The 17,500-nt window shown below is 44.3% G+C and overlaps 1 protein-coding gene across 1 annotated transcript in view; it reads right to left on the reverse strand.

The window, feature by feature from the left end:
• The window catches only part of LOC145418336 (A-type potassium channel modulatory protein KCNIP1), a 210,559-nt gene that overhangs the window by 74,073 nt on the left and 118,986 nt on the right, over positions 1–17,500 (reverse strand). The window contains exons 6-7 of the mRNA XM_080286776.1: positions 14,580–14,663; positions 6,223–6,261 (exon numbers count right to left, since the gene is read on the reverse strand). Of these exons, the coding sequence (XP_080142902.1) occupies positions 6,223–6,261; positions 14,580–14,663 (123 nt within the window). The remainder of the gene's footprint in view (positions 1–6,222; positions 6,262–14,579; positions 14,664–17,500) is intronic.

Here is a 17,500-nt window from a genome sequence, read left to right on the forward strand (position 1 = left end):
TGTGTGTGTGTGTGTGTGTGTGTGTGTGTGTGTGTGTGTGTGTGTGTGTGTGAGTGACACTGCTTGACCTCCTTCCCAAATCCATTGACCTAACTCCACAAAGAAGCTATTCCCACATATAAGACAGACTTGTAGGGGTTCTGGCTGAAGGGAAGGAAGGGTGAAGGAGGGAGGGAAGGGTGAAGGAGGGAAGGAAGGGTGAAAGAGGGAAGGGTGAAGGAAAGAGGGAAGGAGGGAGGGAGGGAGGGAGGGAGGGAGGGAGGAAGGAAGGAAGGAAGGAAGGAGGGAAGGAAGGAAGAAGGAAGGAAGCAGGAAGGAAGGAAGGAAGAAGGAAGGGAAGGAAGGAAGGAAGGAAGGAAGGAAGGAAGAAGGAAGGAAGGAAGAAGGAAGGAAGGAAGGAAAGAAGGAAGGAAGGAAGGAAGGAAGGAAGAAAAGGAGGAAGATATGGACAGAAGGAAAGATAAATGAGAAAGGAAGGAAGGAAGGCAGAAGCAGGAGAGAAACTGAGAGAGGAGGAGGAGGGAAGATGCATAGTGACTGAGGAAGAGGAGGTATGGAAAAGAATAAGGAAGGAAAGAATTAAGTTGGCATGAGAGAGAGAGAGAGAGAGAGAGAGAGAGAGAGAGAGAGAGAGAGAATGGTTCCTTAAATCCTTCCCGTACACTCTTAATCCAAGTAATTCGGAGCTCTGTGGACTACCGACAAACACCTTTTCCTTGGCGATTTAGTTTGCTTATTACACCTTACTGTCCTATTCTGTGGTATATAAATCCATCAATCATCGCCATACTCTGCATAAATCGCGCACGAACGGATATTAACCAGCCACATCCAAAAATAAATCGCTACGGAAGAGGTGCTAGGGCATACGGGACTAGGACATGTATATACAGGAGAGGGACGCCTGCATGTGGTGGCACTGATAATAGCGGAGTAGGAGAACGAGGAAGAGGACGTGGAGAGAGAGAGAGAGAGAGAAAGAATGATATAACACACCTATCACCCGAACGACGCTATAAAATATATATATGAGAACCATGAAGACTGCTCTCTCTCTCTCTCTCTCTCTCTCTCTCTCTCTCTCTCTCTCTCACACACACACAGATAGATGGATATATAGATAGATAGACCACACAGACTGATAAGACAGAGAGAGAGAGAGAGAGAGAGAGAGAGTCCTATCCCTATTCTAGACCACGTAAGCCTAGCCTGGGGGCCCTACGTTCCGAAAGGGACATAATAGAACTATCTTGACAGTGGCCCAGTTCCGTCAGATGAAAAAAAAACTAATAGAGAAAATTACAGGAGTTTCGCGGAGAAAAAAAATAACTATAAAAAAAAAAAAACCTTCCCTGCTGACACGCTGATTATTATAGAAAAAAATATATTACATAAAAATCAAAATTATCTATATTTGCGTAAAAAAATATATATATATCAGTGACTCAAAACTCGACATCCTTGCCTACCTGTGGGTAATAATAATAATAATAATAATAATAATAATAATAATCTATCTATCTATTGCCAGACGCCTCAATCCCGTTCGGGGTGGCCACAGACAAATCGCCTCTCCGTCGCCCTGTCCCCTTGCCATTTCACTGCCCTGCTCCCAACTCACACCACCCTCTCTCACATAATAATAATAATAATAATAATAATAAATTCATCTTCACCAATCCGCTGGTTATTAAAGAAAATGGGTCTATTTATCGGCGACTCAAATATCCACTTCTTTCCCCATTTGCTGAGAAAATCATGGTGCTTTTATCGTTACCTCGCACACCTCCAAGCCCCTGACACCCCTAGTACCACTGCCACCACGTGAAGGCGCCTCCCCACCGGTACAAGGAGGGACAAGTTACCAGTTACCAATACCACAGAAATTCCTTCCTTTTGGGTATTACAGAAAACGGATTTTTTTTTATGGGTAGCTCGCACACTTGTAAACATATCACATTTTCTATAATTATTTTGTTTATTTTGTGTTTAGCTGACGGAACTGGGTCACTATTACTTCCTGAATACTATGTCGTGACTATGAATGCTGACTGGTTTTATTTCTCGTTAGAATGAGTCTCCTTGGTTACTAGTCAAATTTCTAGTCTGACTACACTCGACTATCAACTGAGAGAGAGAGAGAGAGAGAGAGAGAGAGAGAGAGAGAGAGGTGAAATGCCATCCTAACTTCCATATGACTCTCACCACTGACCCCTTCATGCTGGGAACAACTCTTGCCTATAATAATCTTTTCCATAATTAACCCTTCAATACAATGCCTTAGTTTGCATTTTTTTTATTTTTCTGAAGGTTTTTTGAGCTCATGGGAATTTTTGGAACGGGGGGGGGTTATATGGATTTCACCGATCCCTTTACTTCTGGCTCTGTTGGGCTGGATAATAACACACACACACACACACACACACACACTAGAAAAATAAAACACACACACTAGAAATATATACACGTTCACAAAACACACACACACACACATACACACATACACACACAACAAAAACAAACACACACACTAGAAAAATAAAACACACACACTAGAAATATATACACGTTCACAAAACACACATACACACACACACACACACACACACACACACACACACACAAATAAATTCACAAAACGCACACACACACACACACAAATAAATTCACAAAACGCACACACACACACACACACACGATTTAACCCTTCCAATCGATAACTCAAATAGTTGTTTTACTTACTCCACACGCTCTGCATCAGCTCACGGGAGATTTTTCTAGTAAGAGAGTTAGAAAATAGCCAAGGTGGGTCAGAAAATAGCCAAGGTGGGTTAGAAAATAGCCAAGGTGGGTTAGAAAATAGCCCAAGGTGGGTTAGAAAATAGCCCAAGGTGGGTTAGAAAATAGCCCAAGGTGGGTTAGAAAATAGCCCAAGGTGGGTTAGAAAATAGCCAAAGTGGGTCAGAAAATAGCCAAGGTGGGTCAGAAAATAGCCAAGGTGGGTTAGAAAATAGCCCAAGGTGGGTTAGAAAATAGCCAAGGTGGGTCAGAAAATAGCCAAGGTGGGTTAGAAAATAGCCAAGGTGGGTCAGAAAATAGCCAAGGTGGGTCAGAAAATAGCCAAGGTGGGTCAGAAAATAGCCAAGACGGGTCAGAAAATAGCCAAGGTGGGTCAGAAAATAGCCAAGGTGGGTCAGAAAATAGCCAAGACGGGTCAGAAAATAGCCAAGGTGGGTCAGAAAATAGCCAAGATGGGTCAGAAAATAGCCAAGGTGGGTTAGAAAATAGCCAAGGTGGGTCAGAAAATAGCCAAGGTGGGTCAGAAAATAGCCAAGGTGGGTCAGAAAATAGCCACCATTTTCTACCGGTCCAAGACGCTTTTTGGGGGCTGCTTAAAATCGTCTATATTAAATTAAAAAAAAGAATTGAAGTGAATACAAGATAATTTTTTCTTTTTCGATATTTAAAAGTTCAATATATAGAAAATTCGACAGCAAACCACAAAATCGAGCAATTAAGGATGCATATATATTCAGTGCAAACTTGTGTATATATATGAAAATAAAAAAATCTAGCTAATAAAGAGAGAGGGATTATAATTTGGTTGATAAAAGACAGAACGAGAAAGATTATTATTTATGGAAGGGTTTATGAAACTTTAGATGGACTGGAGAGAGAGAATAGGAGAAGAGGGATAGGAGGAGAGATGAGGGAGAGAATGAGGAGAGAGGAGGGAGAAGAAGAGTGATGGAGAGAGGAGGGAGAAGAGAGATGGAGAGAGGAGGTAGAAGAAGAGTGATGGAGAGAGGAGGGAGAAGAAGAGTGATGGAGAGAGGAGGGAGAAGAGATGGAGAGAGGAGGAAGAGAGATGGATAGGGAGAAGAGTGATGGAGAGAGGAGGGAGAAGAGAGATGGAGAGAGGAGGGAGAAGAAGAGAGATGGAGAGAGGAGGGAGAAGAGAGATGGAGAGGAGGAAGAAGAGAGATGGAGAGAGGAAGAAGAGAGATGGAGAGAGGAGGGAGAAGAAGCGAGATGGAGAGAGGAGGGAGAAGAAGCGAGATGGAGAGAGAAGGGAGAAGAAGCGAGATGGAGAGAGGAGGGAGAAGAAGACAGATGGAGAGAGGAGGGACAAGAAGCGAGATGGAGAGAGGAGGGAGAAGAGAGGAAGAGAGATGGAGAGAGGAGGGAAACAGAGAGATGGAGAGAGGGAGAAGAGATGGAGAGGAGGAAGAGAGATGGAGAGAGGAAGAAGAGATGGAGAGGAGGGAGAAGAGTGATGGAGAGAGGAGGGAGAAGAGAGATGGAGAGAGGAGGGAGAAACAGAAAAAGAGGTGGAGAGAGGAGGGAGGGGAGAGGGCAGTGGAGAGGATACGATAAGAGGGAGAGGAGGAACGATGAGGGAGAGGTGGAGAGAGAGAGAAGGAGAGGAGAGGGCAGGGGAGAGGAAGAGAGGTGGAGAGAGGAGGGAGAGGAGAGGGGGTGGAGAGGAAGAGGTGAGGAATGGAGGGAGAGAGAAGGTAGAGAGGAAAGGTAAAGAAGATGAGATGACGGGAAAACTGAGGAAGGGAGGTGGAGGTGAGAGGAGAGAGAGAGAGAGAGAGAGAGAGAGAGAGAGAGGGGGGGGGATTTGAGGAGAAAAATTCGAATACATTCCCTCCCCTCGAAAAAAAAACCGGAAAGAAAAAAAAAATGATTCAGAAACGTGCAAAAAATAGTTACAAAAATATGGTAGGTTGGGTTGCGCCTGAGGGGAAAAAATAAGTCGCTTAATGGACTTCGTTAGGAATGGATTTCGAAAAAGAAGAGGACATTAAAGATAGCGACGTTAAGGAGAAACATGGAAAATCGAGACTAGACAAGGCATATCGAGACAGGGCGACATGGAGGCGATTTGTTTGTGGCCACCCCTTATGGGATTGAGGCATCTGGCAATAGGTAGATAGGCAAGAGACTCGTAACAAGAAAATCAAGACAAGAAAAAGAATATTTAAAATGAGCAAAAAATCGCTGTGCTGGTGGAAGGAAATTAATAGATGTCAGAGGCTGGGGAAGGCATTGAAAAAAATCAAAGGGGAATTTTCTCAAAGGTGTAAAAAGAATTGGACGAAATACAAAAACGAAAAAAACAAAAAAAACAAAAAAACTGGGACGGAATGTGTCAAAAATATTATATAAGAAATTTAAGAGTGGGTGTACAGTTGGCCCAAAAAGTAATGACAGAGTAAGAAAAAAAGAAAAAAAAAACGGCCGGAAAGTGTGCCAAAAATATTATATAAGAAATTTCAGTGGGGGTGTACAGTCGCCCCCAAAAGTGATGACTAGAAAAAAAAAAGTGGAAAATTTTGTAACAGGTGCAAAAAGGATGAAAAATGAGTCTAAATACAAGAGCGAAAAAAAAAAAATAATAAATACAACTGGACCGGAAAGTTTGCCAAATATATTATATAAGAAAAATCCAAGTAGGGGTGTATAGTTGGCCCAAAAAGTGATGGCAGAGTAGAAACGGAAGATTTTTAAACACGTGCAAAACATGTCAGAAAATGAACTATGGATTACGAAAAAATAGTGGAGATATAGTCAGAAAATTTATATAGGGAACTATCGAAAAAAATAGTTGAAATATATGACTGGCCGACTACTGATATGAAAAGAGCTATGAATTAGGAATATATGTGCATCTATTGTTAGGAGAGTTAGATAGGGATGTGTAGGTGTAAAGGGAGTGTTAGAAACGGAATTACAAACTGAGAATAAGGGAAATACAGGTGCAAGAATTGTTAGAAGAATTAGATAGGGTTGTGCAGGGGTAAAGGGAGTGTTAGAAAGGGAATTACAAACTGAGAATAAGGGAAATACAGGTGCAAGAATTGCTAGATGAATTAGATAGGGTGTGCTGGTGTAAAGGGAGTGTTAGAAAGGGAAATACAAACTAAGAATAAGGGAAATAAATGTGCAGGAAATGTTAGAAGAATTAGATAGAAAAAAGGGTGTTAGAAAGGGAATTACAAACTGAGAATAGATGAAATAAGTGTGCAGGAATTGTTAGAAGAATTAGATAGGGTTGTGCAGGGGTAAAGGGAGTGTTAGAAAGGGAATTACAAACAGAGAATAAGGTAAATAAAGGTGCAGGAATTGTTAGAAGAATTAGATAGGGTTGTGCAGTAAAGGTGATATTAGAAGTGGCTTAGACTGGCTTGGGTTGGGGCTGCCTTAGGAACCTACCCCAGCACGAGACATGTCCTCTACCGCGTCTCCGGTCTCCTGAAACAACCATGTCACATCTCAAAATCAGGTCGATGGGAGAGGAGCTGGGGTGTTCCTTACGGCAATATATTTACAGTGAATATGGTGGTGCTGGTAGGATGATAATAATAATAATAATAATAATAAAGGGAAGGGACAAAATATTTCATATGGCTATACAAACACTAACATCAATGATAATAATAATAATAATAATAATAACAACAACAACAACAATAATAACAATAATAATAATAATAATAATAACAAAGACTCAGGACAGTCTTCATTTTAAATAACTAAAAAAAAAATCCATATAATTTTTACCTATATTTAAAAAACTCGGCGCCATAACTCCTAAAGAAAAAAAAAAAAGTGCGTGAAAGGTCTGTATGTTCTATGTAACCTCCCTCATACATCTAAAAAAAAACACACACACACACACACACGTTATATACACAATTTATAAGAACGCTAACCAAAGTAAGTTGCTCAGGAGATGGTGTTGCGACAGCCCTCGAGGTGGCTTTGAGGATCCGAGAGGATTTGGGGATTACTAACACCCCCTCCTCAGCGATTTATTCTGCATGTTACACCTTTCTATTCTCTCACATGTTACATATATGGTTTTAATGTCGATATCTTTTGAATCAGTTGCATACAGGAGGATACTGAGGTGTAATGAGGAATAAATCGCTAAGGAAGAGGTGTTACGCATCTCATGGGCAAACAATTCAAGACACAGTTCTAGTAGTAGTGGTAGTAGTAGTAGTAGTGGTAGTAGTAGTAGTAGCAGTAACCCTAGGTTCATCTAAACGTGAACCCAGTGGACTGCAGGCTGAAGTTGCCCTCCTCCTGCAGTCCACCATCGTCCTTTCGGGGGATAGGGAGGGAGTTGAGGGATAGGGAGGGAGTTGAGGGATAGGGAGGGAGTTGAGGGATAGGGAGGGAGTTGAGGGATAGGGAGGGAGTTGGGGGATAGGGAGGGAGTTGAGGGATAGGGAGGGAGTTGGGGGATAGGGAGGGAGTTGAGGGATAGGGAGGGAGTTGAGGGATAGGGAGGGAGTTGAGGGATAGGGAGGGAGTTGGGGGATAGGGAGGGAGTTGAGGGATAGGGAGGGAGTTGACGGACGTGTGTATAACCAGGCAGTGGATCCGACAGGTTATATCAGTGCCATGTGTGAATCTTAATTATGAGGTAGGAATGAGTCTCCTTGGTTACTAGCCAAAATACCCCTCCAATCTGACTACACCTGGCCATCAACTGAGCTGAAAGGGGTTAGGTAGGAATGAGTCTCCTTGGTTACTAGTCAAATCAAGCCTCCAACCTGACTACACCTGGCCATCAACTGAGCTGAAAGGGGTTAGGTAGGAATGAGTCTCCTTGGTTACTAGTCAAATCAAGCCTCCAATCTGACTACACCTGGCCATCAACTGAGCTGAAAGGGGTTAGGTAGGAATGAGTCTCCTTGGTTACTAGTCAAATCAAGCCTCCAATCTGACTACACCTGGCCATCAACTGAGCTGAAAGGGGTTAGGTAGGAATGAGTCTCCTTGGTTACTAGTCAAATCAAGCCTCCAATCTGACTACACCTGGCCATCAACTGAGCTGAAAGGGGTTAGGTAGGAATGAGTCTCCTTGGTTACTAGTCAAATCAAGCCTCCAATCTGACTACACCTGGCCATCAACTGAGCTGAAAGGGGTTAGGTAGGAATGAGTCTCCTTGGTTACTAGTCAAATCAAGCCTCCAATCTGACTACACCTGGCCATCAACTGAGCTGAAAGGGGTTAGGTAGGAATGAGTCTCCTTGGTTACTAGTCAAATCAAGCCTCCAATCTGACTACACCTGGCCATCAACTGAGCTGAAAGGGGTTAGGTAGGAATGAGTCTCCTTGGTTACTAGTCAAATCAAGCCTCCAATCTGACTACACCTGGCCATCAACTGAGCTGAAAGGGGTAAGGAAGGAATGAGTCTCCTTGGTTACTAGTCAAATCAAGCCTCCAATCTGACTACACCTGGCCATCAACTGAGCTGAAAGGGGTTAGGTAGGAATGAGTCTCCTTGGTTACTAGTCAAATCAAGCCTCCAATCTGACTACACCTGGCCATCAACTGAGCTGAAAGGGGTTAGGTAGGAATGAGTCTCCTTGGTTACTAGTCAAATCAAGCCTCCAATCTGACTACACCTGGCCATCAACTGAGCTGAAAGGGGTTAGGTAGGAATGAGTCTCCTTGGTTACTAGTCAAATCAAGCCTCCAATCTGACTACACCTGGCCATCAACTGAGCTGAAAGGGGTTAGGTAGGAATGAGTCTCCTTGGTTACTAGTCAAATCAAGCCTCCAATCTGACTACACCTGGCCATCAACTGAGCTGAAAGGGGTTAGGTAGGAATGAGTCTCCTTGGTTACTAGTCAAATCAAGCCTCCAATCTGACTACACCTGGCCATCAACTGAGCTGAAAGGGGTTAGGTAGGAATGAGTCTCCTTGGTTACTAGTCAAATCAAGCCTCCAATCTGACTACACCTGGCCATCAACTGAGCTGAAAGGGGTTAGGTAGGAATGAGTCTCCTTGGTTACTAGTCAAATCAAGCCTCCAATCTGACTACACCTGGCCATCAACTGAGCTGAAAGGGGTTAGGTAGGAATGAGTCTCCTTGGTTACTAGTCAAATCAAGCCTCCCTCTCCACCACCACTTAAAGCAACATTATGAATCTTAATTATGAGGTAGGAATGAGTCTCCTTGGTTACTAGTCAAATCAAGCCTCCAATCTGACTACACCTGGCCATCAACTCAGCTGAAAGGGGTTAGGTAGGAATGAGTCTCCTTGGTTACTAGTCAAATCAAGCCTCCAATCTGACTACACCTGGCCATCAACTGAGCTGAAAGGGGTTAGGTAGGAATGAGTCTCCTTGGTTACTAGTCAAATCAAGCCTCCAATCTGACTACACCTGGCCATCAACTGAGCTGAAAGGGGTTAGGTAGGAATGAGTCTCCTTGGTTACTAGTCAAATCAAGCCTCCAATCTGACTACACCTGGCCATCAACTGAGCTGAAAGGGGTTAGGTAGGAATGAGTCTCCTTGGTTACTAGTCAAATCAAGCCTCCAATCTGACTACACCTGGCCATCAACTCAGCTGAAAGGGGTTAGGTAGGAATGAGTCTCCTTGGTTACTAGTCAAATCAAGCCTCCAATCTGACTACACCTGGCCATCAACTGAGCTGAAAGGGGTTAGGTAGGAATGAGTCTCCTTGGTTACTAGTCAAATCAAGCCTCCAATCTGACTACACCTGGCCATCAAGTGAGGTGTCAGGTGAAAAAAGACTATATTATATTCGCTTACACATTTCACAGCACTTCTTCGTGACTAGTTCATTCACCTTAACCTAGCCCAGAAAAACAATGCTACAGCTCTCCATCCCTTCCACAGCACTTCTTCGTGACTAGAATGATTTAGTACTGATCTATAGTAATAACTCATCATCCAAGAGCGAGAGAGCAATTTTAGGTCACCGCTACGGCTCTACATCCCTCCCACAGCACTTCTTCGTGACTATCATGAGAGTATTGGGCCAGGTTAAGGTGAGAGGAGTATATACACGCCTGAGACAAAGTTCCAGCGACAAATAATAATAATAATAAATAATAATAATAATAATAATAATAATAATAATAATAATAATAATAATAATGCATTAAAATCCATTATTATTTCTTAGGAATGAAAAAATTTATATTAAAGTGAAGAAACAATTTTTTTTATATATAGTGAAATTAGGAACCAAAATTTCTCCCCAAAAAGTGTGTGTGTGTGTGTGTGTGTGTGTGTGTGTGTGTGTGTGTGTGTGTGTGTGTGTGTGTGTGTGTGTACGGGGAATTGGCTCTTTCTATTGGTCAAAATCAAAATTAACATTTTTGGATGCTGACTCATCTTGTAGTAAGGGGAGGGAGAGAGAGAGAGAGAGAGAGAGAGAGAGAGAGAGAGAGAGAGAGAGAACAGCAGACCCTCGGCAAAAAGCCCCATTCGATATATAATCACACAAAACTCTACGGAAACCACACATAATATTTCACTTACTTCGTTTTAAATACTGTGGCTCTACATCCTTTCCACAGCACTTCCTCGTGACTAGCATCATAGCGTTAATCTACTGCTATAACTCAGTAGTCAAGATGGAGGGATGATAGTTTGAGGCCAAGGTAAGGTGAAAGGAGTATTATTTCTACCCTGCATCATTTACTACTGTCACCTCGTTCATGCATTATAATTTCCCTGTCTCCATACACTTATATATCTCTATACTCTTTTCACTCTAACTTGGCCTAAAAATACCATCTCTCCGTTTTGAAAGCTGAGTTGTGGCAGATTAACGCTAGAATACGGTGCTAATCACGAAGAAGTGCTGTGTAAAGGCTGTAGAACTGAACGACTGTCTTTTTCTATCAGCTACAAAAGGACGAAAATCTGGGCCAAGTTGGAGTGAAAGGGGGATAGGAAGTTCACAAGGCGGTTACGGAAGCAGAGGAGCCGTCCCGGAGCACGCAAGACGAGGAAGCCCAATACTATACAGAGAGAGAGAGAGAGAGAATGATAAGTTGTAATAAGCAAAATAAATCGCTATGGGACAAGAGCTACGAAGCCTGACAAACAAGGCACTGGACTAAAGCAGTGAATTATGCCAGAACAACATCATTCGTTATTCAGTGGCACGTTTTTGTTGAATAATATGCAGCTGTGTGTGTGTGTGTGTGTGTGTGTGTGTGTGTGTGTGTGTGTGTGAAAAATATATGAATAATGTTTGGATAATGAAGCGCTCTTCCCCTCTCTCTCTCTCTCTCTCTCTCTCTCTCTCTCTCTCTCTCTCTCTCTCTCACACACACACACACACACACACACACACACACAGGCTGTGGGAACATTTACAGCTGTCGACTTTTACTGAACTTTTATTTTTTTTTCCAAGCCAATCTACTCCTCTCTCTCTCTCCCTCCCTCTCTCTCTCTCTCTCTCTCTCTCTCTCTCTCTCTCTCTCTCTCTCTCTCTCTCTCTCTCTCTCTCTCTCTTTGCCCAGTACGTTCTTCCACAACTTAATCCCAAGCCTATGTTCATCCTGCTTATTATATGGACCAAAGCTTTATCCGGGGTCCTTACTGAGTAGGGACAGAAGAACCAGAATATTACCTTAGGCCAGCCTCTCACAGGAAGCGGGGTGAGGCTATAAATGGGCAGATATATGTAAATTCTAACGAGGGAATTATAACTACAATGAGAAAGAAAATGGTAAAATCAAGTTATAAAACTCTACGGGAAAACCTACCCGCATTTCACTAACCTCCTAGAATCCCCCCCCCTGAGAGAGAGAGAGAGAGAGGGGGAGAGAGAGAGAGAGAGAGAGAGAGAGAGAGAGAGAGAGGGAGAGAGAGAGAGAGAGAGAGAGAGAGAGAGAGAGAGAGAGAGAGAGAGAGCAAAATGAATAATAAAAATAAGCGTGTGTGTCGTCATCTGTCTCTCTCTCACAAAAGTCTCAGTCAGTTTCCTCAGCTGTCACAACCTATCGATTTCAGAGAGAGAGAGAGAGAGAGAGAGAAATATACATACATACATACGTTTACATACACCATCACTAAAACAAACACACACAAGCACACACACACACACACACACACACACACACACACACACACACAACGATATAGGGCAAGGAAGAATTATAGATACATATAAACAGGTGTATGGCAATAAAGCGTAATAAAAACAATTAAAACACGTCCAGCAATAAAACACAGACACATAATAAGGAACAGTGAAAAAAGTATGATAAAAAAACACATAGAAATACACACATCAATAAAACACACACTATCTATCTATCTATTGCCAGACGCCATAATCTCGTAAGGGGTGGCCATTTGACTTTGAGGTATTTGTTTTACGGGGAGGGGCACTAACCCTCCACCAACCCACTTGTTGACACGTGGGGAGCACGTATGGTTTGGTTATATGGTTACCACCCAGCGTTGTAAATGGTTTCTTGGCTTACAGGAAACCATTTGGCTTGTCAGTCAATGTAAAGCCACCTGTAAAGGAAAGAAAAGCAATAAGAAGTGACAGGAAAGATGGGAGAAATAGGAAGAGAGGAGGACAGGCACAGAAAAAGAATGATAAAGGCTACGGAAGAAGTAGGCAACACTACATCAAGTGAGTGGATGATGGTCGCCACCACCTGTAAAGGAAGGAAAAGCAATAAGAAATGACAGGAAAGATGGGAGAAATAGGAAGAGAGGAGGACAGGCACAGAAAAAGAATGATAAAGGCTAAGGAAGAAGTAGGCAGCACTACATCAAGTGAGTGGATGATGGTCGCCACCACCTACCACTCATCAATAACTCAGACATGTACTAGGGCAATAAAGCATACTAAATATAATAATGAGAATAAATTATAGATACAAAAATAAACCAAACAAACGACAAGGCAGTGAAATGGCGGGGGGGGACAGGGTGACGTGGAGGCGATTTGTTTGTGGCCACCCCGTATGGGATTAAGGCGTCTGGCAATAGATGGATAGACAGACCAAAGACGAATTTCCACATTGATAAAAAAAACGAATGGAATTAATTATAATGGTTGAAAAAGAGCAACTTCCTCTCTCTCTCTCTCTCTCTCTCTCTCTCTCTCTCTCTCTCTCTCTCTCTCTCTCTCTCTCTCTTTACAGAAAATAAAGAGAGGATGGAGGGAATAAAGAAAATATTTGAAAGTGAGAAAGTATTGATTGGAGAGTAAGGAGTAATATAAGAAAATATTTAGGAAAAGGGAGTGGCGAAAAAATATATATATAAGAATTAGAAGATGTAGGTATGTGTATGGAAGTCATTAGAGAGAAGAGGATAGTGGAGGGAAAACTTATGGATAGATAGATAGATAGATAGATACATAGAAGGATTAGCCAACAGGATTTGGATTTGGATTAGCCAGGAAGGATTAGGATTAGTCAGAATGGATTAGGGTTAGCCAGGAAGGATTAGGATTAGTCAGGAAGGATTAGCCTGGAAGGATTAGGATTAGTCAGGAAGGATTAGGATTAGTCAGGAAGGATTAGGATTAGCCAGCAGGATTAGGATTAGCCAGAAAGGATTAGGATTAGTCAGGAAGGATTAGGATTAGCCAGAGGATTAAGGATTAGTCAGGAAGGATTAGGATTAGCCAGGAAGGATTAGGATTAGCCAGAAAGGATTAGGATTAGTCAGATAGGATTAGGATTAGCCAGATAGGATTAGGATTAGCCAGATAGGATTAGGATTAGCCAGAAAGGATTAAGGATTAGCCAGCAGGATTAGGATTAGCCAGAAAGGATCAAGACATAAAGAATCATATATAGAAAGGATCAGGATGAGTAGAAAAAGGATTAGGATTAGCCAGCAGGATTAGGATTAGCCAGAGAGGATAAGGATTAGCCAGGAAGCATTAGGATTAGCCAGAGAGGATTAAGGATTAGCCAGGAAGCATTAGGATTAGCCAGAGAGGATTAAGGATTAGCCAGAAGGGATTAGGAGTAGCCAGAGAGGATTAAGGATTAGCCAGAAGGAATTAGGAGTAGCCAGAAGGGATTAGGATTAGCTAGAAAGGATTAAGGATTAGCTAGCAGGATTAGGATTAGTCAGATAGGATTAGGATTAGCCAGAAAGGATAAGGATTAGGATTAGCCAGCAGGATTAGGGTTAGGATTACCCAGAAAGGATCAAGACAAGACAAAGAATCATATATAGAAAGGATCAGGATGAGTAAAAAAAGGATTAGGATTAGCCAGCAGGATTAGGATTAGACAGAGAGGATTAGGATTAGCCAGCAGGATTAGGATTAGACAGAGGATTAAGGATTAGCCAGCAGGAATAGCCAGAGAGGATTAGGATTAGCCAGCAGGATTAGGATTAGCCAGAAAGGATTAAGGATTAGCCAGAAGGATTAGGATTAGCCAGAGAGGATAAGGATTAGCCAGAAGGAATTAGGATTAGCCAGATGGGATTGGGGTTAGCCAAAGAGGATTAAGGATTAGCCAGAAGGAATAGGGATTAGTCAGATAGGATTAGGGTTAGCCAGGAAGGATTAGGATTAGCCAGAGAGGATTAAGGATTAGCCAGAAGGGATTAGGATTAGCCAGAGAGGATTAAGGATTAGCCAGAAGGGATTAGGAGTAGCCAGAAAGGAGTAGGATTAGCCAGGAGGATTAGGATTAGGATTAGCCAGATAGGATTAAGGATTAGCCAGCAGGATTAGGAGTAGCCAGAGAGGATTAAGGATTAGCCAGCAGGATTAGGACTGGGCTACGTACCGAGGCTGGGTCTGTGGTGTGATCGGTGAGGGAGGATGGACTGAGCGATACGGTAACCAGCGATGACACGTCTCTCTCCACACACTGCAACGATAGCCCAGGGGGAGGGTAAGCAGGGCAGGCAGGCAGCAGGAGAAGCAGGAGAGGTAGTAGGAGACACTGGGAGAAGCAGGAGAGGTAGTAGGAGACACTGGGAGATGCAGGAGAAATAGGGGAAGCAGTAGGAGACGTTGGGAGAAGCAGGAGAGGTAGTAGGAGACGTTGGGAGAAGCAGGAGAGGTAGTAGGAGACACTGGGAGAAGCAGGAGAGGTAGTAGGAGACACTGGGAGAAGCAGGAGAGGTAGTAGGAGACACTGGGAGAAGCAGGAGAGGTAGTAGGAGACACTGGGAGAGGCAGGAGAAATAGGGGAAGCAGTAGGAGACGTTGGGAGAAGCAGGAGAGGTAGTAGGAGACGTTGGGAGAAGCAGGAGAGGTAGTAGGAGACGTTGGGAGAAGCAGGAGAGGTAGTAGGAGACGTTGGGAGAAGCAGGAGAGGTAGTAGGAGACACTGGGAGAAGCAGGAGAGGTAGTAGGAGACACTGGGAGAAGCAGGAGAGGTAGTAGGAGACATTGGGAGAAGCAGGAGAGGTAGTAGGAGACACTGGGAGAAGCAGGAGAAATAAGGGAAGCAGTAGGAGACGTGGGGAGAAGCAGGAGAGGTAGTAGGAGACACTGGGGGAAGCAGGAGAGGTAGTAGGAGACATTGGGAGAAGCAGGAGAGGTAGTAGGAGACGTGGGGAGAAGCAGGAGTGGTAGTACGAGACATTGGGAGAAGCAGGAGAGGTAGTAGGAGACATTAGGAGAAGCAGGAGAGGTAGTAGGAGACACTGGGAGAAGCAGGAGAGGTAGTAGGAGACACTGGGAGAAGCAGGAGAGGTAGTGGGAGACATTGGGAGAAGCAGGAGAGGTAGTAGGAGACACTGGGAGAAGCAGGAGAAATAGGGGAAGCAGTAGGAGACGTTGGGAGAGGCAGGAGAAGCAGGAGTGGTAGTGGGAGAGTTGGGAGAAGCAGGAGAGGTAGTACGAGACATTGGGAGAAGCAGGAGTGGTAGTAGGAGACGTTGGGAGAAGCAGGAGAAATAGGGGAAGCAGTAGGAGACGTTGGGAGAAGCAGGAGAGGTAGTAGGAGACATTGGGAGAAGCAGGAGAGGTAGTGGGAGACGTTGGGAGAAGCAGGAGAGGTAGTGGGAGACATTGGGAGAAGCAGGAGAGGCAGTAGGAGAGGTTGGAGAAGCAGGAGAGGTAGTAGGAGACATTGGGAGAGGCAGGAGAAATAGGGGAAGCAGTAGGAGACGTTGGGAGAGGCAGGAGAAGCAGAAGTGGTAGTAGGAGAGGTAGTAGGAGACGTTGGGAGAAGCAGGAGAGGTAGTCGGAGACACTGGGAGAAGCAGGAGAGGTAGTAGGAGACGTGGGGAGAAGCAGGAGAAGTAGGAGTGGTAGTGGGAGAGGTGGTAGTCGTAGCAGGAGAGGCAGGGGAGGCAGTGGGAGGAGCAGGAGAAACAGCAGAAGCAGCAGCAGAGGCTGGGAGGAGCAGGGGAGGTAGTAGGAGTAGAAGGACGGGGTAGTAGGAGACGTGGCCGGGGTAGGAGAGGCAGGAGAGGTAGTAGGAGAAGAAGCAGGAGAGGTAGTAGGAGAGGCAGGAGAGGTAGTAGGAGAAGAAGCAGGAGAGGTAGTAGGAAAAGAAGCAGGAGAGGTAGTAGGAGAAGAAGCAGGAGAGGTAGTAGGAGAAGAAGCAGGAGAGGTAGTAGAGACGTAGCAGGAGTGGGAGAAGCAGGAGAGGTAGTAGGAGAGGCAGTAGAAGAGGCAGTAGGAGAAGCAGCAGGAGAGGCAGTAGGAGAGGCAGTAGAAGAGGCAGCAGTAGCGGTAGGAGAGGCAGTAGGAGAAGCAGCAGGAGAGGCAGTAGAAGAGGCAGCAGTAGTAGCAGTAGAAGAGGCAGTAGTAGTAGCAGTAGGAGAGGCAGCAGTAGCAGTAGGAGAGGCAGTAGTAGTAGCAGTAGGAGAGGCAGTAGTAGCAGTAGGAGAGGCAGCAGTAGTAGTAAGAGAGGCAGCAGTAGTAGCAGTAGGAGAGGCAGTAGTAGCAGCAGTAGGAGAGGCAGTAGTAGCAGTAGGAGAGGCAGCAGTAGCAGTAGGAGAGGCAGTAGTAGTAGCAGTAGGAGAGGCAGCAGCAGTAGTAGCAGTAGGAGAGGCAGCAGTAGTAGCAGTAGGAGAGGCAGCAGTAGTAGCAGTAGGAGAGGTAGTAGTAGCAGTAGGAGAGGCAGTAGTAGCAGCAGAAGAGGCAGCAGGAGAAGCAGGAGAGGCAGTAGTAGCAGTAGGAGAGGCAGTAGTAGCAGTAGGAGAGGCAGTAGTAGCAGTAGGAGAGGCAGTAGTAGCAGTAGGAGAGGCAGCAGTAGTAGCAGTAGGAGAGGCAGCAGTAGCAGCAGTAGGAGAGGCAGTAGTAGTAGCAGTAGGAGAGGCAGTAGTAGCAGTAGGAGAGGCAGTAGTAGCAGTAGGAGAGGCAGTAGTAGTAGCAGTAGGAGAGGCAGTAGGAGAGGCAGTAGTAGTAGCAGTAGGAGAGGCAGCAGGAGAAGCAGGAGAGAAAGAACCGGGAAAAATAACTGAAAGAAGTGTAAAGGAAATGAACTTCAAGAGAGAGACAAAATTCGGACCCTAGAGAGAGAGAGAGAGAGAGAGAGAGAGAGAGAGTACCATCCACTCACCATATGAAGTTGACATGCTGACGTGGAGATGTTGAAGAGTAAAGATGAATTCCAGGGAGAATAAGATGAGCGTAAGGTTAAATTCCAGGGAGACTAAGACGAATTTGAGGGAGACTAAGATGAATGTCAGAGATAAAGGTGATTCTCAGACGAGGTGAAGAGCGGAAGGGGAGACATACAGACAA

The sequence above is a fragment of the Coenobita brevimanus genome, chromosome 113, assembly GCF_032717465.1.
Source record: "Coenobita brevimanus isolate Jiangsu-jjx chromosome 113, ASM3271746v2, whole genome shotgun sequence".
Lineage (NCBI taxonomy): Eukaryota > Metazoa > Arthropoda > Malacostraca > Decapoda > Coenobitidae > Coenobita > Coenobita brevimanus.